This window comes from Myotis myotis, unplaced genomic scaffold (genome assembly GCF_014108235.1).
Source record: "Myotis myotis isolate mMyoMyo1 unplaced genomic scaffold, mMyoMyo1.p scaffold_m19_p_3, whole genome shotgun sequence".
NCBI classification, from domain to species: Eukaryota; Metazoa; Chordata; class Mammalia; order Chiroptera; family Vespertilionidae; genus Myotis; species Myotis myotis.
In genome coordinates this window covers 95398611-95422067 of record NW_023416335.1, presented here as the reverse complement: position 1 = coordinate 95422067, position 23457 = coordinate 95398611, and the positions used below count along the sequence as shown (strand labels likewise).

The 23457-nt window shown below is 40.1% G+C and overlaps 1 protein-coding gene across 14 annotated transcripts in view; it reads right to left on the bottom strand.

The window, feature by feature from the left end:
• PDS5B (PDS5 cohesin associated factor B) overlaps positions 1-23457 on the bottom strand; it is a 257616-nt gene that overhangs the window by 182986 nt on the left and 51173 nt on the right. For 12 of the 14 annotated variants that reach the window (XM_036296868.1, XM_036296863.1, XM_036296864.1 and 9 more), the window contains exons 1-2: positions 4488-4508; positions 2763-2889 (exon numbers count right to left, since the gene is read on the bottom strand). In XM_036296868.1, the coding sequence (XP_036152761.1) occupies positions 2763-2889; positions 4488-4495 (135 nt within the window). In that variant the 5' untranslated portion in view covers positions 4496-4508. Of the gene's footprint in view, positions 1-2762; positions 2890-4487; positions 4510-23457 lie in introns of those variants that run through there. The other 2 variants (XR_004965701.1, XM_036296869.1) reach the window with 2 other exon arrangements.

Here is a 23457-nt window from a genome sequence, read left to right as displayed (position 1 = left end):
ACTGCAAAGGTTAAACTTCCAATAAATATACTTTTATTTTTCCCCTGGAAGTGTCTACCTGAGAGAACAAGATCCTTATAAAACTATAGGGTAAATAACTTTTCTTTAAAAGACTAAGTGAAATACTTTTAATTTACGCATACCTGCTAACCAGATTTTAAAAATTTAAAGCTACCCTTACATAGTGCTTCTGATCTCACTGATACAACTGGAATAAAAGGAGTATGTCTCTTCTTAAAAACAGCATCCTTTTAAAATAATATATCTAATCCTTTTAAGAGAAAAGTATACCTCTAAAGAAAATCCCAGAATGACAATTTACTTTTCCATCTAAGCCATAAACCACTCCAGATACATGGATATTAATATATTCAGCTAAAAAAGAATATGTAAACAGATTCAAGAAAGGATGGCAAAAATGCATCCCTAAGTGTGAAAAAGCTATCCTGAGAGACTACCATAGCATCCAACAAAATATTTCTTGTGCAACAGTAAAAGATAATATGATATGGATAGTTCATTAGTAGGACTCAATAGCATGTATAGAATGAACCTACCAGAAATGGCTCCTTTTTCAAAAACGTTTACATAAAAGAAGTAGGATAAACTTAAGAATGGGGAGAAACAGCACAGTTTGAATTCTGTGAAGAGCTTTCTCTAATTTCCGTACTAGTAGTTACGATGAACCCTCAGTCTATACTATTACCACTTCAAATAAGACAACAAAATTGCCTAACTTGACATAGCACAGGAAAGGTGACCATCTGGCATCCACTAGGTGGTGCTGCAAATACTAATCAACAACCAAGGCTAGCCACCAAGTATCAATGTCTAGGAAATTGGTCTTGGAGACATACTGCAAGAATTTCCACTCTGCTGTAGAGCTAGACTTCTGAGTAATAAATGTCCAATGTCTTACTGAATTCTCAGAGCAGCCGTGAGAAACTGTGCCTCACAGAGTAGACCCTCAGTTCTATTATGTCAGATGCCAGAATCAACAGTAGAGTAATTCTTCCAGATGAGCACTACAGTTTCAGGGTATAATGTCCAGATTACTCTAACTTTTTAATTTTATTACTTTCAAGATATATGCCTTGATGACCTAGTGTATTATGAAAAGAGACAAAGAAAAAAAGACCTATATGCAGAGAACTATTTCTTTCTCTACAGTGACATCTTACATATTAACAAATTGTTATAATTTATAAAACTTACAGCTGTACTTGGACATGTCAAAAATTATAATCATCCCACACCAAATCCTGTTTATATTTCTCTAAGAAGTTTGCTAAAATAATGGTAAGTGTAAATTAGGAAAATTAAAGAAGATAAATTATATTAATCAGAATACAGTTGGGCATAAATGTCTACAAAAATAATGAAAGCATTATACAAAATATTCTAAGACTAACAAGTAAGTTTACTCAAAGGCTAGATAAGGGGGAATTCCTCACTACTGTCTACAACTTAAATAGTGTTACAAACTTATCAATAACTCATATGGGTCCTCTGAATTAAAAAAGATGTTTGAGAAAATAACATCTCTAAAAGTCGCTAAACACTAATCAGCTTATAAGTGTAGTCTCTGTGTTTAACATAAGTTTCTTAGGAAACAATAGGGTTGTTTACCTATCATTGCTGAAATACAAACAAATATGAGGAAATGAATGTATGTTTCCCTAAAAATTCTGTAGTCAAGAGAACATACACAGAAGAAAACAAAACAAAAGAAAACCCGATTCAGAATTGTAGCTTTACTATTTTTAATAAGATATATACTGGTTCCTAACTAGATAAAATATCCACATATTGGGAAATTGAATCTGCTCAAAGGTATGTTTGCCTTTGAATAACAAGCATCTGATCTTTGACATCCTAAAACTTTAAGCATAAAGGTTATAAGACTAAGACTTTACCATGAAATTTAGAGTAGTATTTGTATTAGGGTCCTTTTCTTATGATAAAAATAAACCAGGCATCAATAGCTATAAAACAGTACTTTGCTTTAAAGTTTCTGGGCCTTCATTGATTAATTATGGAAAGTTTTTTATCTTGAAATATAAGTAAATAATGACCTATCAAGTAAAATAAATGACTCAGTTGATTCAACCAGGAGGGGGGAAAAACACTCAAAATTTTAAAAAATCTGAACTGGTAAATCAATTTAACATTCTCCTTGGCCACTCTCTTCCTTTAACCATTTTAACAATCAAGAGACCATCACTGACATGAAGGAAAAGGAGAAATATTATTCAAACAAATATGAAGAGACTCTAGCCATAGAATGACGGCCTCAGCTATAGAAGTTCACCATTAGTGTTGATTCATTCACACATGTCAAAGCAGAGAGAAAAGATACAGTAAAGCTCTTTAACCCACCCTTAAATAATTTACGAAAAAGTAAAATACAGCCTGAGTATTCAGAACAAAAATTTGAAACTTCCTTTCTCATATGAGAAAACTTTCTATAGACAAAAATGAATATGAATATTGTGGAGTTGTTCTTTATGCTCAACTATAGTAGGCCCAAGAAAATCTGAGCCTCACCTTTCTAATTGCTCTCCCATTAACAACAGCTAAGAAACACTACAGTTCTTTACTACCGCCACTCTCTGAGATCCTTTCCCTTCCATTCCCTGCTTTGATTTGCTTTTTAAAGTTACCCTAACAAGATACAGCACTAATCAAGCCCCACACCCTTAAAGGGATTTCGGGGGGAAAAAACAAAAAACAAAAAAAGAACCAGAACCAGTTTTACTCACCTTTAACCGTCTCACCATCTCCTCTTTAGATATTTTATCTGAGATTTCCTTGACACCAGGAGGATAAGTAATTTTTCCATCATTGGTCCTCGTCTTTGAATGAGCCATGATGGAAATATTTTTACCCCTAAAACAAGAAAGTGATTAGTTGCAAACCAAAAAGTTAAAAAATATTCATAATAAACATGAGAAGTAACATTCCTAATTTATAGTAATTCACCTACCTAATTAATGAAAAGCATTTTATTGAACATTTCCCAAAATTTTTTTTCATTTTCATTAGTGGCAAGCTAGTTTATTTACACTAACCCTCCAACTACAAAAACTAAAAATGACAAAAAATGTGCAAATTAGGTATATTTTTAAAGTGCCATAAATTTATCTGTTCAAAATCTAAGACAATATAGAAACCCAGGGAAGTAAATGGAGCACTGGAGCATTACACTATATCCACTTATGCCCATTGGACACTTGCCAACCCTGAAAAATCTAGAGTTCAGTTTTGGTGTTCTTATGGGGCAAGGAGAGCAGGAAAATCTAAATCTGTTGAGGTAGAATGTCAAATAAGAGACCTCCTGACATTAATGTGTAATACTACACCATCCCCCAAAAGATAACACCGGCAAAAAAACACAAAAAAAGAATAAACCACAAGTAAAATGTGCCCTTGCCCCCATCACCACCCACAGGCGACAGCAGAGAAGGCTGCCTTGGTACTAAATAAAAAACTAATACAAGGGAGCAAGAGCTCATTAGTGTTGACCATGGGTCTTGCACATTTACTGAGGTTCACATTACCTAAGTAGTCCAAAGAACCTCAACAAATGAACTCAGTGACCCCCTTATTGGTTGTATCCCCAGCACCTAATATAAATAATTCCAAGGCCCTGCCAGCATCACTCAGTCGTTAAGCACTGACCTATGAACCAGAAGGTCATGGTTCGATTCCTGGTCAGGGCACATGCCCAGGTTGCTGGCTCAATCCCTAGTGTGGGGTGTGCAGGAGGCAGCCCATCAATGATTCTTTATCATCATTGATGTCTCTGTCTCTCTCTCCCTCTCCCTTCTTCTCTGAAACTAATAAAAATGTATTTAAAATAATTCCAAGTCCTGCCTAGAGGAGAGCATGTTCATTCTATGCCTTAATGACGTTTCTAGGACAGTGAACATTATCAAGTCAAAAATAACTAAGTGCCTAAGGAAACAAGGCAATATGAGCAAAAACCAGCCAAAACATCAGATGTCAAGAACAGACCCACAAACAATTTGGATATTATAATTATCAAACAGGTTACAAAAGTACTATCTTTATAATTTTAAAGAAATAAAAGACAACTCTGAAATATCTGTAAGGAATAAAAATTATAAAAAGTAAATTAAAATATTTGAACAAATAATAGAACTTCTAAAAATGGAAAAGTAAAGAACTGAAATTAAAAATTCAATGGATAAGTTTATTAGATTATAAGAAGCTATTAAAATTAGTGACTGGAAGAGAGGTCAGAAGAAATTATCGAAAAATATAGAAAAGGGAAATATAAAAATAAAAAGAGAAAGGATAGAAAGATTTAACTTATGATTCATGGAAGTATAAGAAGAAATGAGGCCGAAGCCCCTATCTGAAAATATCATAAAACACCAATCCACAAATTAAAGAAGCAAAGCAACTGAATGCAAAGTATTAGTAATAATAAAACAAACAAAATCTTAAAGCAGACATATTACCTTGACATGAAAAGTATTTAATTTAAACTAATAGGTTCCTTCTCAACTGCAAAAATATAAGCCAAAATACAGCAAAAATGTCATCCTCAGTGTGGGGAAAAAATTTGATTGCAGAGCTCAAGTTTACATTAACATACATAGCACGTAGAACATTGCTTAGCACAGAGATTTTAAAATTTAAATATAGAAAGCTTACAAAAAAACAATAAAAATATAAGTACAAGATGTTGAAAGTAAAAGGAAATAAATATACACCATGCAGTGACTAAGGAGAGTACTTAAGCTAAATAGAAGTTTTAAAATAAAAATTAAAAAGGTAAGCTCCAGGACCCATTCCTTGGTATTAACTCAACAGAAATACATACAATTGTCCACCACAAGACAGGCATAAAAATGTTTATAGCAATATGCTATCTAATAAAAGAGTAATATCTAAATTGACCATCACTTCAACACACAAGATGGCCGGGAAGGGAGGGCAGTTGGGGGAACCAGGCCAGCAGGGGAGGGCAGTTGGGGTTGACCAGGCCTGCAGGGGAGGGTAGTTGGGAGGGACCAGGCCTGCAGGGGAGGGCAGTTGGGAGGAACCAGGCCTGCAGGGGAGGGCAGCTGGGGGCAACCAGGCCTGCAGGGGAGGGCAGTTAGGGGCGACCAGGCCGGCAGGGGGAGGGGGTGTAGTGAGGGGTGACCGGGCTGGCAGGGAGGGCAGTTAAGAGTGACCAGGCCTGCAGGAGAGGGCAGTTGGGGGAGACCAGGCCAGCAGGGGAGAGCAGTTAGGGGGGACCAGGCCGGCAGGGGAGGAAAGTTGGGGATGAGCAGGACTGCAGGGGAAGAAGGGCAGTTGTGGAGGCCAGGCCTGCAGGGAGAGGCAGCTGGGGAGACCAGGACAGCAAGGGAGAGCAGTTGGGGGAAACCAGGCCTGCAGGAGAGGGAAGTTGGGGGCGATCGGGCCAGCAGTTAGTCATCAATCAGGCTGACAGGGGAGCAGCTAGGCATCGATCAGGCTGGCAGGCAGAAGCGGTTAGGGGCAATCAGGCAGGCAGACAGGAGAGTGGTTGGGAGCCAACAGTCCCAGATTGTGAGAAGGATGTCCTACTGCCACCCTTGATCCCCCAAGGGTTCCCAGATTGGAGAGGATGCAGGCTGGGCCGAGGGACAAACCCCCCCCCCCAGTGCACAAATTTTGTGCACCGGGCCTCTAAAATATATATATATATATATATAAATAAAATGGGTTAATCCCAAAGAATACAAGGCTTAATTTACCACATAAACAGATTAAAAAAGGAAAATCATGTGATTATCTCAATGAATAAAGAAAAAATGTTCGATGAAATTTGACATCGATGCATGATTCTGAAACAAAAAGAAAAAAAACATGCTTAACAAAGTAAGAATTAAATGACATTTTATTTTATCTGAGAAAGGTAGGATACAAGCCACCTACAACATAAGATGCTTATTGATAATCCACTAAAAGCTTTTTACTTGTGATCAAGACCTCCACACAAGCATACTATCATCACTTCTATTTAACACTGTAATGGAAATACTAGTCAACAAAATAAGAAAAAGAAGTACAGTGTAAAGATAAAAAGGAACAACACAGTCATTATTTGAGATTATATAATTACTAGTGGTCCAGTGCACAGATTCATGCACATTGAAAGGAAATTAATTAGAAGAAATATTGTAATATCGCCACTCACCCTTTTTCTATAATAGGTGTCAATCAAATTCACGATCAACAATGATGTATCGAAACACACATGTGCAATTGGTGCCAGTGAGAGCGTTATATGTATCACACATGCGCGATTCAACTTAGCCTTTTATAGATATAGAATAAACTTGCTTAATTAGACCTACTTTTTGATTTAGCTAAACTTTTTCCAGCCCAGTGAAGCACCCCAACTTCTCTTTCAGGTAATTGTCAGCAATACAGCAGTAAATATCAACATGAAACAGATTATTACTGTAGATCATGCAGGGAGAACAAAGGGTAAAATAATTAACTGCAACAGTGTTTGACTATATTCTGCGCAGTGAGAAAACCTGAGGTCATTTTCAAGTTCCACCATTTCTTACTTCTTTTCAGTTGGGTCAAGTTTCTAAACTTTCTAAATCTCTCTTTTCCAGCTAATGAAAAAAAAATAGGATTCTACCAAGCCTGCCATCTACCTACTCCAGGACTTCTGTGAGGATCAAATTAGATGAGGCATGGGAAAACACCTCACAGACATTTGGTTAAAGTGAAAATGTTTGCACCTTGCTATAAAGCAAGTTGTGTTCTTGGGCTGAAGAAACTGCAAAGGGTAGCTAGGGAGAGGAAGCCAGGTGTTGCTACGTGACGTCATTACCCGGCACCCACAGCCACCGTTTCCGGGCTGGGCCAGGTTGTGGGTCGCATTTTGCGCCAAAGGGTCTTGATAGCATTGGCTGCAATTTGGTGGGCTGTTGCTCCAGGATGGTGACGGGGCCTGTGTTGGGGAAAGCCGAGTGTTGCTTTGTTGGCGCCAGGTCCACGGTGCCATTTCTTTGTACGTGGCCTGTGTGGGTCATGGCAGCTCTTGCATTGAGCATCTGCCCCCTGGTGCACATCATAATTACCGGTCGGACAGTCAGAGGGAAACTTAGCATATTAGTCTTTTAAATATATACTTGTGGCCCAGTGCACGAAATTCATACACGGGGGAGGGGGTGTTCCTCAGCCCGGCCTGCACCCTCTCCAATCTGGGACCCCTAGAAGGATGTCCTACTGCCAGTTTACAGGGATCGGGCCTAAACCAGCAGTGGGACATCCCTCTCGCAATCCGGGACTTCTGGCTCCTAACCACTCACCTGCCTGCCTGCCTGCCTGATTGCCCCTAACCACTCTGCCTGCCAGCCTGCTCACCCTCCAATGCCCCCCCACCAGCCTGATCACCCCCAACTGCCCCCTCTGCTGGCCTGCTCGCCCCCACCTTCCCTCCCTTCCCCACTGGCCTGCTCATCCCCAAGTGCCCCCCTGCTGACCTGCTCACTCCAAACTGCCCCCCCCCCGCTGTCCTGATCACCTCCAACTGACCCCAGTGATGGCCTGCTTGCCCCCAACTGCCCCCCCTGCTGGTCTGCTTACCACCAACGGCCCCGCACCCCACCAGCCTGATCACCCACAACTGCTCTCCCCTTTTGGCCTCTAACTGCCTCTATCTCGGCCCTGCCACCATGGCTTTGTCCAGAAGAATGTCCGGAAGGTCTCCAGGAAGGTCTCCCAGTCTAATTGGCATATTACCCTTTTATTAGTATAGAGGCCTGGTGCACAGGTGGGGGCTGGCCAGTTTGCCCTGAAGGTGTCCCGGATCAGGGTGGGGGTTCCCTTGGGGCATGGGGTGGCCTGGACAAGGGGCCTATGGTGGTTAACAGGCCAGCCACGCCCCCATGTGGTGAGGGTCCCTGCTGGGGGGGGCGTGGCCAGCCTGGGTGAGGGGCTGATGGCTGCTTGCAGGCTGGCCAAGCCCCCCAGCGGGGACCCTCACCCCATGAGGGGGTGGCCAGCCTGGGTGAGGGGGCTGAGGGCTGTTTTCAGGCTGGCCACAGCCCCTTCAGGGTGGGGGTCCCCACTGGGGTGCCTGGCCAGCCTGGGTGAGGTGTGGATGGCTGTTTGCATGCTGGCCACACCCCTTTCAGGGTGGGGGTCCTCACTGGGGTGTGGCCTGCCTGGGTGAAGGGCTGAGTGCTGTTTGCAGGCTGGCCAAGCTCCCCAGCGGGGACCCTCACCCCTGAGGGTGTGGCCATCCTGGGTGAAGGGCTGATGGCTGTTTGCAGGCTGGCCACAGCCCCCAGCCACCCAAGCTCCCAGTGGAGGCTGGCTGGAAGCAGGTATCTGGGATTTATTTACCTTCTATAATTGAAACTTTGTTGCCTTGAACGGAGGCCACAGCCGACCAGGGCAAGCAGGAAGTTGGGCTTCCTCCATCGCCAGGGGCAACCCAAGCCTCCTGTGCGCTCCAGCTCCGTGGCCACAGCCATCTTGTTTGGGTTTATTTGCATACTCGGTCCTGATGAGCTGGTGGGCGTGGCTGGTGGGTGTGGCTTGTGAGTGTCACAGAGGTATGGTCAATTTGCATGTTTCTCTTTTATTAGATTAGATTAGATAGATGTATGTAGAAACTCCAAAAGGATTTATAATTAACATGTTAGAAGTCATAAGACTGAATTTAACAAGTTTGTATGACAGAAAAGTCTATATGAAAAATCAATTACCTACAGCTACTTATTGGTGAAAGACTGAATTCCTCAAGATCAAAAATAAAACAATACAAGGATATCTGCTCTCACCACTCTTATTCAACATAATATATGAGGCCCTAGCCAGCAAAATAAAATCAGAAAAAATAAATAGCATACAAATTCCAAAGGAAGAAATAAAACTACTTCCATATGACAAGATGGTCTACATAAAAGTTTTATGGGAATCTATAAAAAGAAACAGCCAAAAAAACCCGACAAACTAGTTGAACAAGGTTGCAGGTTGTAAAGGTCAACACACAAAATCAACTGCATTTGCATATATAGCAAGGAACAAATGGAAACCTAGGTTAAAAGCACAACACTACTGTCACTTCCCCATCCTCATTTAATGAAATACTTCAGTATAAACCTAACAAAACATACAAAGGATTGGTATGCTAAAAATTACAAAATACTAATAAAAGAAACCACAAAAGATCTAAATAAATGAACCCATATACATGTTCATGAATTGGAAGATTGACCTTATGTAAAGACGTCAATTCTCCCCCAAAGTGATCAATAGGTTTAAGGATTCTAATAACATCCCAGCAAGACTTTTCATTATTGACAAAGGCAAGCTTATTCTAAAATTTATACAGAAAGGCAAAGGAACTAGAATAAATGAAATAATTATTTAAAAGAATTGTTCTGGGAGGAAATCTTTCTACACAACTGTAAAATTTTCTATATAGGTACAATAAACAAGAATGTGATATTGGTAGAGAAACAGACACGTAGATCAAGGTCACAGAATAAACAACCCTGAAAGAGATCTACAAGTATGTTGAATTGATTTTTACAAAGGTGCATAAGCAAATAAATGGAGTAATAATAGTATTTTCTATATACAGTGCTGCTGGAGCAACTGTATATACATATGCAAATAAAAAATAAAAAAACCCATACTGTAAATACCTCATACTTTTTACAAAAATTAATTAAAAATAGCCCTGGCCAGTGGCTTGGTTGGTTGGAGCATAATCCCGTATAGCAAAAGGTTGTGGGTTCAAATTTGGGTAACAGCACACACCAAGGTTGGGGTTTGATCCCCGGTATGGGCACTATGAGAGACAACTGATAGATGTTTCTCACATCAATGTCTCTATCTCTCTAAACCTCTTTCTCTCTCTCAATATATCCTTGAGTGAGGATAATAAAAATTAAATAAAAATAGACCATATATTTAAATATAAAAAGTAAAAATGAAAACCTGATAAATTGACTTCAAAAGTTAAAACTGATTGCTATGAAAAAAAACTGTTAAGATAATGAAAAGATAAGCTACAGATTAGTCTTTTTGAGAATGTTAAATGAATGGAACCAGATTTGGAGAAAATATTTGCAAATACATATTTGTCAAAAGACTTTCACCTAACATATATAAAGAACTCTCAAAATGACACTATAAGAAAAAACAATCCGGACTCAGCGCCAGACTTCCTGACACTTCTGGACCCTCTCCTCTCCCCAGGCTCCCCCGAAACTCCACAAGTCTGCACCTTCTACTGCACCTCAGCCACAGCAGGCCACTTAGAGGCTGAATGTCGTGTGGGAAAGGGGAAAGTTGCCTCACGAGGGCTCAAACACAGTTCAACCTTTATCAGAAAGAATAAGTCACTGGATTTTAGAGTTTTAAATATATTGCAGTCCAGCTTTCCCATTTCATGGAGGAAGAAATGTGGATGTGAGCTAAGGAAGTACTGCAATAAGGGTCACACAAAAAGAGAAACAGGGCCAACTGTGACTAGAGCTGGTAGCCTTTTGAAAGTGATTTTTCTATTTGAATTGACCACAGATTGAGCGGTTCAAACATGTCACCTAGTGTGGCATGTGTGGTTTGCTCAGATTAAGCAGCAGTCATTGTCGGTGAGATGAAATATGGGTAGACAAAGAAACCCCAAAAGATAGAAAAGGAGAAATCGCCAGAAAGGCAACTCAGTGAAACACAGGCATGTAATATGTCAGGAAAGAATTTAGAATAAGGGTCATAAAGTTCTTAAACCAGATGGATGAAAAAACATCAACAACTTATGTAAGAATCAAAAAGAAATGAAGGGTGATATAGCTGCAATTAAAAACACCATGGAAAGTTTCAACATTAGACAAGGAGAAGCAGAGGACCGAATTAGCAAATTAGAAGACGGGTCCCAGGGAAGCAAAAACCACCGAAACTGAACTACAATTGGAGAAAAAAATTAAAAGACAGAAGGACAGCCTAAGGGAGCTATGGAACAACATGAAACAAAGCAACATATGAATAATAGGGGTGTCAGAACAACAGGAAGAAGAAAAAGGGTTAGAAAACCTATTTCAAGAAATAATGTCTGAAAACATCTCCGATGTGGGGAAGAAAAAAGTCACACAGGCACAGAGAGTCCCAAACAAGATGAACCCGAAAAGACCCACACCAAGACACATCATAATTATGATGGCAAATGTTCAGGACAAAGAGAGAATCTTAAAGGCTGCAAGAGAGAGACAGAAAGTTATGTACAAGGGATCTCCCATTATGTTATCAAATGATTTCTCAACAGAAACACATCAGGCCAGAAAAGTATAGAAGTAAATTTACAAAGTATGCAAAGCAAGGGACTGAATCCAAGAATACTCTATCCAGCAAGACTATCATTCAAAATTGAAGGGGAAATAAGAAGCTTCACAGACAAAAAAAAAAAAAAAAAAAAAAAAAAGGCTAAGGGAGTTTATCACTACCAAGCCAGCTAAGCAAGGAATGCAAAAGGGACTGGTGTAAAGAGAAGAAATAAAATGTTAAGAAGAAACACAGGCACAAAACATAAAAATGGCTAAAAAAGTACCTATCAATAGTGACTTTAAACGTAAATGAACTAAATGCTCCAATCAAAAGACATCGAGTGGCTAAATGGATGACCCATGTATTTGAAAGAAATGACCCATATATTTGCTGTCTACAAGAGACCCACCTCAGAAGAAGGGACTCACACAGACTGAAAGTGAAGGGATGGAAAAATATCTTTCAGGCAAATGAAAATGAAAAAAAAAAAAAAAACTGGGGTAGCAATACTTATATCTGACAAAATAGACCTCAAAGTGAAGGCCATAACAAGAGATAAGGCCACTTCATAATACTAAAGGGATCGATACTACAAGAAGATATAACCCTGATAAACATATATGCACCCAATGCAGGAGCACCCAAATACATAAAAAAAGTTCCTGGAAGATAACAAGGGAGAGATCAACAATACAATCATACTAGAGGACTTTAATACCCCACAGACATCACTAGATAAATTCTCTAGACAAAAAATCAGCAAAGAAACAGCAATCCTAAATAACTCACTAGATTAGATCGACTTAATTGACATCTTCAGAACATTTCACCCCAAAGAATGGAATATACGTTCTCAAGTGCACATGGGATATTTCCAAAAGTAGACCACATATTGGGTCACAAAAAAAGTCTCCTCAAATTCAAGAAGATTGAAATCATATCAAGCATCTTCTCAGTCCATAATGGCATAATATCCTATCTAATAAAAGAGTGATATGCAAATTGACCATCACTCCAACACACAAGATGGCCGGCAGGGGAGGGCAGTTGAGAGGGACCAGGCCTGAAAGGGAGGGCAGTAGGGGGCAATGAGGACTGCAGGGGAGGGCAGTGGGGGTCAACCAGGCCAGCAGGGGAAGGCAGTTGGGGGCAACCAGGCCTGCAAGGGAGGGCAGTTGAGGGTAACCAGGCCTGCAGGGGAGGGCAGTTTTGGGGAACCAGGCCTGCAGAGGAGGACAGTTGGGGGGACCAGGTCTACAGGGTAGGGCAGTTAGAGGCAACCAGGCCAGCAGGGGAGCAGGTAGGCATCGATCAAGCTGGCTGCAGAGTGGTTAGGGGCAATCAGGCAGGTAGGCAGGCAAGAGGTTGGGTTCCAGCAGTCCTAGACTGTGAGAGGGGTCCAAGATTGGAGAGGGTGCAGGCTGGGCTGAGGGACACAGCCCCGCCCAGATGCACGAATTTAGTGCACTGGGCCTCTAGTCCTATATATTAAAAGAGGTAAATGCAAATTGACCATCACGCCAACACAAGATGGTCGCCACCAAGTGGTCAAAGATGGCCACCCCCATGTGGCCATAAGATGGCTGGCAGGGAGAGAAGTTAGGGGCAACCAGGCCAGCAGGGGAGGGTAGTTGGGGGTAACCAGGCCTGCAGGGAAGGGAGGGCAGTTGGGGGCAACTAGGCCTGCAGGGGAGGGCAGTTAGAGGTGACAAGGCTGGCAGGTGTGGGAACTTGCAGACGACCGAGCCAGCAGAAGAGGGCAGTTGGGGACAACCAGACCTGCAGGGGAGGGGAAGTGGGGGCGACCACGCCAGCAAGGGAGGGCAGTTAGTGGGGGTGACTGGGCCTGCCAGGGAGGGCAGTTGGGGGCAATCAGGCCACAGCGATTGGGCCTAAACGGGCAGTCGGACACCTCTCGACAGGTGCCAGATTGGAGAGGGTGCAGGCTGGGCTGATGGAACACCCACCATGCAGCAATTTTTTGCACTTGACCTCTAGTTAGAAATAAACTACAATAAAAACAAAGAAATTCAAACACTTGGAAGCTGAACAGCATGCTATTAAACAATGATTGGGGTACCAAAGAGATCAAAGAAGAAATTAAAAATATCTGGGAAACTAATAACAATAAAAACACAACAAACCAAAATCTATGTGACACAAGGAAAGCAGTCCTAAGAGGGAAGTTTATAGCTCTACAGGCCTACCTCAAAAACAAGAAAAAATGGTAGTAAATAACCTAACTCTACAACTTAAAGAATTAGAAAGAGAGCAACAAAATAAGCCTAGAGTGAGAAGGAAGGAGATAATAAAGATCAGAGCAAAAATAAAAGACATAGAGACAAAAAAAAAAAAAAAAAAACAATAGAAAAGATCAATGAAACCAAGAGATGGCTCTTTGAAAGGATAAACAAGATTGATGACCCTATAGCCTGGCTCACCAAGAAGCTAAGAGAGAGCAACCGAATAAACAAAATCAGAAATGATAGAGGCGAAATAACAACAGAATCCACAGAAATACAAAGGATTGTTAAAAAATACTATGAACAACTCTATTCCAACACACTAGACAACCTGGAGGAAATGGACATATTCCTAGTAAAACACAACCTTCCAAAACTCAATCAGGAAGAATCTAAAAATCTCAATACAATGATAACTATGGAAGAAATTGAAGCAGTCATCAAAAAGCTTCCAGCAAACAAAATCCCAGGGCCAGACAGCTTTACAGGGGAGTTTTACCAAACATTCAAAGAAGAACTAAAACCTATCCTCCTCAGACTATTCCAAAAAATTCAAGAGGAAGGAACACTTCCAAGCTCATTCTATGAAGCCAGCATCACCCTATTACCAAAACCCGATAAAGACAGCACAATGAAAGAGAATTATAGGCCAATTTCCCTCATGAATATAGATGCCAAAATACTCAACAAAATTCTAGCAATTCACATCCAGCAGTACATTAGAAAGATCATACATCATGATAAAGTAGGATTGATCCCAGGGATGCAAGGATGGTACAACATCCACAAATCAATAAACGTGATACATCACATAAACAAATTGAGAGAAAAAAATCACATACTCATATCAATTGATGCAGAAAAAGCATTTGACAAAAACCAACATCCTTTCTTGAAAAACAATCTCAGCAAGGTGGGAATAGAAGGATCATAACTCACTATAATAAAATTCATATGAGACAAACCCATAGCCAACATCATACTCAATGGGCAAAACCTAAAACCATTTCCCCTAAGAACAGCAATGAGACAGGGAGCCCACTTTAACCACTCCTGTTCGACACAGTACTGGAAGTACTAGCCATTGTGATTAGAAAAGAGGAAAGAAAAGGCATCCAAATTGAAAAAAAGAAGTAAAACTGTCCTTATTCACAGATGACATGATACTGTACATAGAAAATCCTAAAGACTCCATCAAAAAATCATTAGACTTAATAAATGAATTAGCAATTGTAGCCAATGAATTGTAGCAGGATACAAAATTAACACCAAGAAATCTATGGCATTTCTATACAACAGTGACCTTACAGTAAGAGAGACTAAAAAAGCAATTCCATTTACCATCACACCAATAAAATTAAGATACCTAGGAATAAACTTAACTGAGGAGATAAAAGACCTATATGCGGAAAACTACATGACACTGAAAAAAGAGATAGAGGAAGACAGAAACAGATGGAAAAACATACCATGTTCATGGATTGGGAGAATCAACGTCATTAAAATGTCCATATTACCCAAAGCAATCGGTAGATTCAATACACTCCCCATTAAAAAACCAATGTCATATTTCACAGACCTGGAACGAACTTTCCAAAAATTCATCTGGAATAAAAAAAGACCCCGAACAGCTGTGGCAATCCTGAGAAAGAACAAAGTAGGTGGGATCTCAATACCAGATATCAAGCAGTATTACAAAGACACTGTTCTCAAAACAGCCTGGTACTGGCACAAGAAAAAACATATACACTGAGTGGCCATATTATGATGACCGGCCAGATTATTATGACCACCCATCAGTACTTTATTGGGCTACCTTTTGCCTTCAATACTGCAACAATTCTTCTTGGCATTGACTCCACCACATGTTGCAAGGTGAAGCGAGGAATCTAACACCATGCCTGATGAATAGCACTGTCCAGTTCTGTGAGATTTGATGGTTATGGAACCAGCTGCCTGATGGCTTTTTTAACTTCGTCCCACAAGTACTCAACTGGATTGAGATCTGGTGATTGTGGGGGCCACCTAAGCAAGGTAAAGTCTCCCTCGTGTTCTTGAAACCAGTCCTGCACAATACAAGCACCATGGCATGGTGCATTGTCTTGTTGGAAGAAGCCATCTCCATTGGGATACACCATCAACATGAAAGGATGAAGTTGATCAGCAATGATACTTAGGTATGTTGTGCTATTCAGACGTTTATAATGATCTGGCCCTCTAGCAACTTCAGCGTGAAATTATAGCTAATTTGCCTACCAACGTCAGGTGGTCATAATAATCTGGCCTCTCAGTAGATCAATGGAATAGAATAGAGAACCCAGAAATTGACCCAAACCACTATGCTCAATTAATATTTGACAAAGGAGGCATGAACATACAATTGAGTCAAGACAGTCTCTTCAGTAAATGATGTTGGGAAAATTGGACAGATACAAGCAAAAAAATGAAACTAGACCACCAACTTACACCATACACAAAAATAAACTCAAAATGGATAAAGGACTTAAACATAAGACAGGAAACCATAAAAATACTAGAGGAATCCATAGGCAGCAGAATCTCAGACATATGCGGAAGCAATTTCTTCACTGATACTGCTCCTAGTGCAATGGAAACTAAAAAGGAAATAAACAAATGGGACTACATCAAAATAAAAAGCTTTTGCACAGCAAAAGAAACCATCAATAAAAAACAAGAAAGCCCACTGCATGGGAGAAGGTATCTACCAATATTATGACCTCTAAGGGTTTAATCTGCAACATTTACAGGGAATACATACAACTTAACAAAAGGAAGATAAACAATCCAATAAAAAAATGGGCAACAGACATAAATACTTTTTGAGAAGACAGAAAGGCCAAGAGACATATGAAAACATGCTCAAAATCACTAATTATCTGAGAGATGCAAATCAAAACGAAATGCAATACCATCTCACACATGTCAGAATGGCTATCATCAACAAATCAACAAATGACAAGTGCTAGCAAAGATGTGGAGAAAAAGGAACCCTCCTGTACTGCTGGTGGGAATGCAGACTGGTACAGCCACTGTGGAGAACAGTATGGAGTTTCCTCAAAAAACTAAAAATGGAACTCCCATTTGACCAGTGATCCCACTTCTAGGACTATATCTCAAGAAACTAGAAACACCCCTCAGAAAGGATATATGCACCCATATTTTCATAGTGGCACAATTCACCATAGCTAAGATTTGGAAACAGCCTAAGTGCCCATCAGCAAATGAGTGGATTAAAAAACTGTGGTACACCCAGACTGGCCAGCCCCTAGTGGGGACCCCCAACTCTAAAGGGGGTGTGACCAGCCTGGGTGAGGGGCTGATGGCTGTTTTTAGGCTGGTCACTATGACACACACTGACCACCAGGGGGCAGATGCTCAATGCAGAAGGTGCCCCATGGTGGTCAGTGCGCTCCCACAGGGGAGCTCTGCTCAGCCACCAGCCAGGCTGATGGCTGCCAGTACAGCGGTGGTGGCAGGAGCCTCTCCCACCTCCTCAGCAGCGCTAAGGATGTCCAACTGCAGCTTAGGCCTGCTCCTCGCTGGCAAGTGGACATCCCCCAAGGGCTCCCGGGCTGCCAGAGGGATGTCAGACTGCCAGCTTAGGCCCAATTCCCCAGGGAGCGGGCCTAACCCTGCAGGTGGTCATCCCCCGAGGGGTCCCAGACTGCAAGAGGGCACAGGCCAGGCTGAGAGACCCCCCCGAGTGCACAAATTTTTGTGCACCGGGCCTCTAATTTTAACAGTAAGTATTACAACTGACGTCAGAGAAATTGGGGAGTGAGAGATCCCCTTGGCCAGTCCCCCAGAAATTACAAGTTAACCAACTAAAATTCAACAAAGAATTCCATAGAGGCACACTTGAGAGGCAGAACATTGAAACATCTAAATGTGGGCAACCGTGAATAAAGAGGGAGGCAAGTAGGGATGAAAGTACAGATGGCCCATAGTTGCAGCCCTGTATCCAGGAGAGGAGAGGAAGCCAGTGTCTGGGGTACTAAGCACTTTCTTCAACCAGGATAAACAGAGAGTTGTGGGGGAGAGTCGAGCAGGGCAAGCAGAATGAACAGTAACTGAGTCAGCAGACTCCTGACCGAGCACGGGATTCTACCCTGTGGCTATCCATATAATGTTAGGCAGTGGTGTTTCAGATAAAAAAAACTAAACCACAGAGCCCTGCCACCCTTAAACTCACTTTCCATTGCCTTTGTTGTTATGTCAAGGAGCATATTATATGTAAACCAAGAGCAAATCGCTGTTTCCTCTGTGACTGATTCCCCAGTGGCAGTTATAGGGGTAGGAACCCCCGGAGGTCTGGGGTTGCCATTACACTTGAGGCAAACAAAACCCCACCAAGTAGTTCATCTGTGCTGTCTTATGGAAGCTGTGAAGGTCAAAACTGGAAGATTAAAGAAATAAAAAATCTTGACATTCAGCGCCACCTACTAGAAAATAGTAGAAAGACATCTCCAGAGGAAGCTATCTGCCACATATAAATAGATATAAATGCCTTGGCAAAGGAGATCAGCAAATATCAAGAATAACGACAGTAATGAAGATGATTAGGAAAAAATGAAAAATCCCCAAAAAGGAAGCTGAATCACATGGAAATATATGATATAAATGACAGATTTCAAGACTGCAGTTCTGAAAATACTCAATGCATTGTGAGAAAACACAGACAGGCAATTAAATGCACTCAGAAAACAAATCGATGTACAAAATGAATACTTTACTAAACGGATTGAAACTTTAAAAAAGAACCATTCAGAAATGAAGCATGCAATTAAGGAGATTAAGAGTGAACTAATGAGCAAAGAAAACAGAGTCAACCAGATGGAGGAAAGATTTACTGATATCAAAGAAAGGAATCTAGAAATGGCACAGAAAGAAGAAGAGAGAACTGAGCACAGAGAAAAAATGAAAGAGCTCTATCAGAACTATCTGACTACATCAGAAAAAGCAATAGTAGAATTATAGGCATTCAGAGAAGAAAGAGAGAGAGCAGAGAACAGAGAATCTGTTCAAGCAAATAGTGGATGAGAACATCCCAAACCTATTGAAAGAAGTAGATCCTTGAATCCATGAAGCACACAGAACACCTAGTTGCCTCAATCCAAAGAGGCCCTCTCCAAGGCACTAGGTATTGAAGCTGTCAAAAAATGACAAAGAAAAATTCTCAAGGCTGCCAGAGAAAAGAAAGACGTAACCTACACAGGAAAACCCATCAGAATTTTATCTGACTTCTTAGCAGAAACTCTAAAAGCCAGAAGAGAGTAGGACCAAATATGCAAACATCTGAAAGAGAGAAATTACCAGCCACAAATAATATATCCAGAAAATGTATCCTTTAAATATGAAAAATATAAAAATAAAAACGTTCCCAGGTATACAGAAGTTGAGGAATTCTATCACCAAAAAACCTGCACTGCAGGAAATATTCAGGGAACTTTCCACATGAAACAAAGACTATAAGGTCACAAGACTAAGTGTAAGAACGCCAAAAAAATTACAGCATAAACAAGGATACTTGTGGCAACAAAACATAACATCCACAAAAAAGCAGGTGTGGCCATACTTTCATCAACAAAATAGATTTCAAAATAACAAAGAAAACAAGAGAAAGAGATGGGCAATTTAAAATGATAAAGGGGACACTACATCAAGAAAACATAACACATCCTAATATATATTCACCCAATCAGGAAGCAACGAAATATATAAAACAACTACTCATAGAACTAAGGGGAGAAACTAATCAAAAGACAATCATAGTTGGGGCCATTAATACTCCATTGACAGCTCTAGACCAAACAAACAGAAAATCAGTAATGATATATTAACTGTGCCCAGCGTATGTGGCTCAATGGTTGAGCGTCAGCCTATGAACTAGGAGGTCACGGTTCAATTCCCAGTCAGGGCACATGCCCTGGTTGCCAGCTCAATCCCCAGTAGGTGGTGTGCAGGAGGCAGCCTATCAATCAATGATTCTCTTTCACATTGATGCTTCCATCTCTCTCCCTCTCCCTTCTTCTATGAAATCAATAAAAATGTATATATGTACATGTATATGCATATGTATGTGTATATATACACACTAGAGGCCCAGTACACGAATTGGTGCACAGTGGAGTCTGGCCGGCCTGCCCCCGATCAGGCTGGGTGGGCCGAGGGGAGAGGATGCAGGAGGTTGGCCAGCCAGCCCCACCCCCGATCAGGGTGTGGTGGGGCGGGGGGCAATCGGGAGTGGAGCCGCCCAGAGGGAGGGGTCACAGGCAGTTGGCTGGCTGGCCCCGCCCCCTGGTCAAACGCCAGGTCCAGGGGACAATTTGCATATTAGCCTTTTATTATATAGGATATATAAAATAAATATCGACCTTAAAGGAAACACTCAACCAAATAGACATAATTGACATTTACAGAACCTTCATCAAAGAATGTAAGATTATACATTCTTCTCAAGTGCACATGGAACATTTTCAAGGATAGACCATTTGTTGGGTTGCATCAACAAATTCAAGATTGGAACTGTAACAAACATATTCTCTGACCATAATGCCTTGAAATAAGAAATCAACTGCAAAAAGGAAGTAAAGAAATACACAATTATGTGAAGACTAAAGAACATGCTAACAAAAAATGGACTGGGTCAAAGATGAAATAAAAGATGAGATCAAAACATATAGAGAGACAAATGAGAATGACAACACAACTTATCAAAACTTCTGGGATGCAGTGAAAGCAGTAATAAGAGAGAACTTTATCTCATTACAGGCCCATCTCAAGAAAAATCCCATGTAAATAACCTAATATCACATCTTAAGGAACTAGAAAAATAACAAAAGCAACCCAAAGTCAGCAGAAGAAAGGGAATAATAAAAATTACAGCAGAACTGAATGAAATAGAGAACAAAAAAATTATACAAAAAAAATTAACAAAACAAATAACTGGTTCTTTGAAAAGACTAATAAAATTGAGAAGACTGGCTAGGCTCACTAAGTAAAAAAAAGGGGAAAGATCCATCTAAATAAAATCAAAAGTGAAAGAGAAGTCATCACAGACATCACAGACATACAAAGGATCATACTAGAATATTAGGAAAGACTATATGCCACCAAATTCAAGAACTAAGAAGAAATGGATAAGTTCCTAGAAATATATAACCTTCCTAGACTAAGTCATAAAGAATTGGAAAATTTAAATAGATGAATCAACAGTGAAGACATTGAAACAACCATCAAAAACCTTACGAAAAAACAAAAGTCCAGGGGCAGTGGCTTCACCAGTGAATTCTACCAAATGTTCAAGGGAGACATAAAACCTATCCTTCTCAAACTTTTCCAAAAAATTGAAGAGGGAATACATCCTAACACATTCCATGAGGCCAATATAACTCCAATACCAAAACCTGGCAAAGACGACACAAAAAAAGAAAACTACAGACCAGTATCTCTGATGAATACAAGATTCAAAAATCCTAAACAAAATAGCAAATGGAATACAACAGTGCTTCAAAAAAAAGTACATCACTATCAAGTGGAGTTCATTCCAGTGGCACAAGGATGATTCAACATAAGCAAATCAATCAATGTAATACACATTAACAAAAGAATGGATAAAAATCATGTGATCTTATCAACAGATGCAGAAGAAGCACTTGATGAAATACAACATCCATTTATGAGGAAAACACTGAATAAAATAGGAATAGAAGAAAGTACCTCAACATAATAAAGGCCATCTATCATAAACCCTCAGCTAATATCATACTCAACGGTGAAAAACTGAAAGCTTTTTCTGTAAGATCAGGAACAAGACAAGGATGTCCACTCTCATTCAACATAGTGCTGGAAGTCCCAGCCAGACCAGTAAGGCAAGAGAAAGAAATAAAAGGCATCCAAATAGGGAAGGAAGAAATCAAACTGTCACTTGTAGATGACATGATTTTGTGTATATGTAAAACCCTAAAGACTCCACCATAAAGCTATTAGAAACAATAAACAAATACAGTCAAGTTGCAAGATACAAAATCAATGTGCAAAAATCCAGTGCCTTCAAAACAAACAAAACTTCAGAAAAAGAAATGAAAAAACAAAAACAATTCCTTCTGCAACTGTAAAACAAAAACATACCTAGTAATAAACTTAACAAAGAATGTGAAAGACCTATACACTGAAAATTCTAAAGCATTACTAAAGAGACTAAAAGAGATACAACAAAATGGAAAAATATCACCGTGGTCATGGATTCGAAGAATCAACATAGTTATAATGGACATATTATTCAAAGCAATATATAGATTTTATGCAATCCCCATTAAAATTCCAATGTCATATTTTAAAGAAATAGAACGAGAAATCATCAGATTTGTATGGATCCACAAAAAACCCTGAACGGCCAAAACAAAATCCTGAGAAAAATGAACAAAGCTGGAGATATCACACTATCTGACTTCCAATTATACTCCAGAGCAATGATAATCAAAACAGCATGGTATTAACAGAGAAACAGGGACAAGATCAATGCAACAGACTAGAGAGCCCAGCAATAAAATCACATTTATATGACTAGATAATTTTTTACAAAGGAGCCAGAAATACACAGTGGTGTAAAGACGTTCTTTTCATTAAGTGGTGCTGGGAAAACTGAAAAGCCACATGCAAACGAATGAAACTGGATTACAGTCTGTCCCCATGTACAAAAGTTAATTCAAAATGGATCAAGGCCTAAATATAAGACCCCAAACAGTAAGTTACATAGAAGAAAATATAGGTACCAAACTTACAGATCTTGGTCATAGAGAACATTTTATGAAATTAACCCCAAAGCCAAAGGAAGTAAAGGCAAAAATAAATGAATGGGACTATATCAAACTAAAAAGCTTCTGCACAGCAAAAGAAACTGACAACAAAACAAAGAGCAGTCAAACAGACAGATGATATTTGCAAACAGTCGCTCCAGCAAAAGTTTAATTTCCAAAATATATAAAGAACTCATTAAACTCAACACAAAGCAAACAACCCAGTCAAAAAGTGGGCAGAGGACCTGAAAATACACCTCTCCTAAGAAGACATAGGAATAGCCAACAGATATATGTGAAGATGTTCAACCTCACTGGCAATTAGGGAAATGAAAATCAAAACTACAATGAGATACCACCTCACACCTGTTAGAAGGCCATTATCAACAAAACAAGCAACAACAAGTACTGGGAGAGGTTGTGGGATAAAAGGGAACCTTCATTTACTGCTGGTGGGAATGTAGGCTGGTACAACCACTATGGAAAGCAGCCTGGCGATTTCTCAAAAAAAAGTAACAATAGAGCTACCAGACGACCCCACAATCCCTCTCATGGGTATATACCCCCAAAAAAAACCTCAAACTCATGTATTTGCAAAGATATATGCACTCCTATGTTCATTGCAACATTGTTCACAGTGGCCAAGGCATGGAAACAACCAAAGTGTCTTACCATTGAAGACTGGATAAAGAAGTTGTGGTACTTATACCAAATGGAATACTACTCAGCCATAAGAAAGGATGAAATACTGCCATTTGCAACAGCATCGACGGACCCTGATAATATTATGTTAAGTGAAATAAGTCAGTCAGAAAAAGCTAAGAACCATATAATGATATCACTCATATGTGGTATATAAAACTGAAAATCATGAACACATACAGCTGTGTGGTGGTTATCAGAGGAAAGGGAAGTGGAGAGAAGGGGATCCTAATATATGGTGACAGGAGATTTGACTTTAGGTAGTGGGCACATGGTGCATACAGATTTTAAAACATAGAAACCCACATTTGAAACCTATGTGATCATGTTGACCAATGTCACCCCAATAAATTAAATAAAAAATATGTATAATTTTAAAAATATATGTATCCCAACCC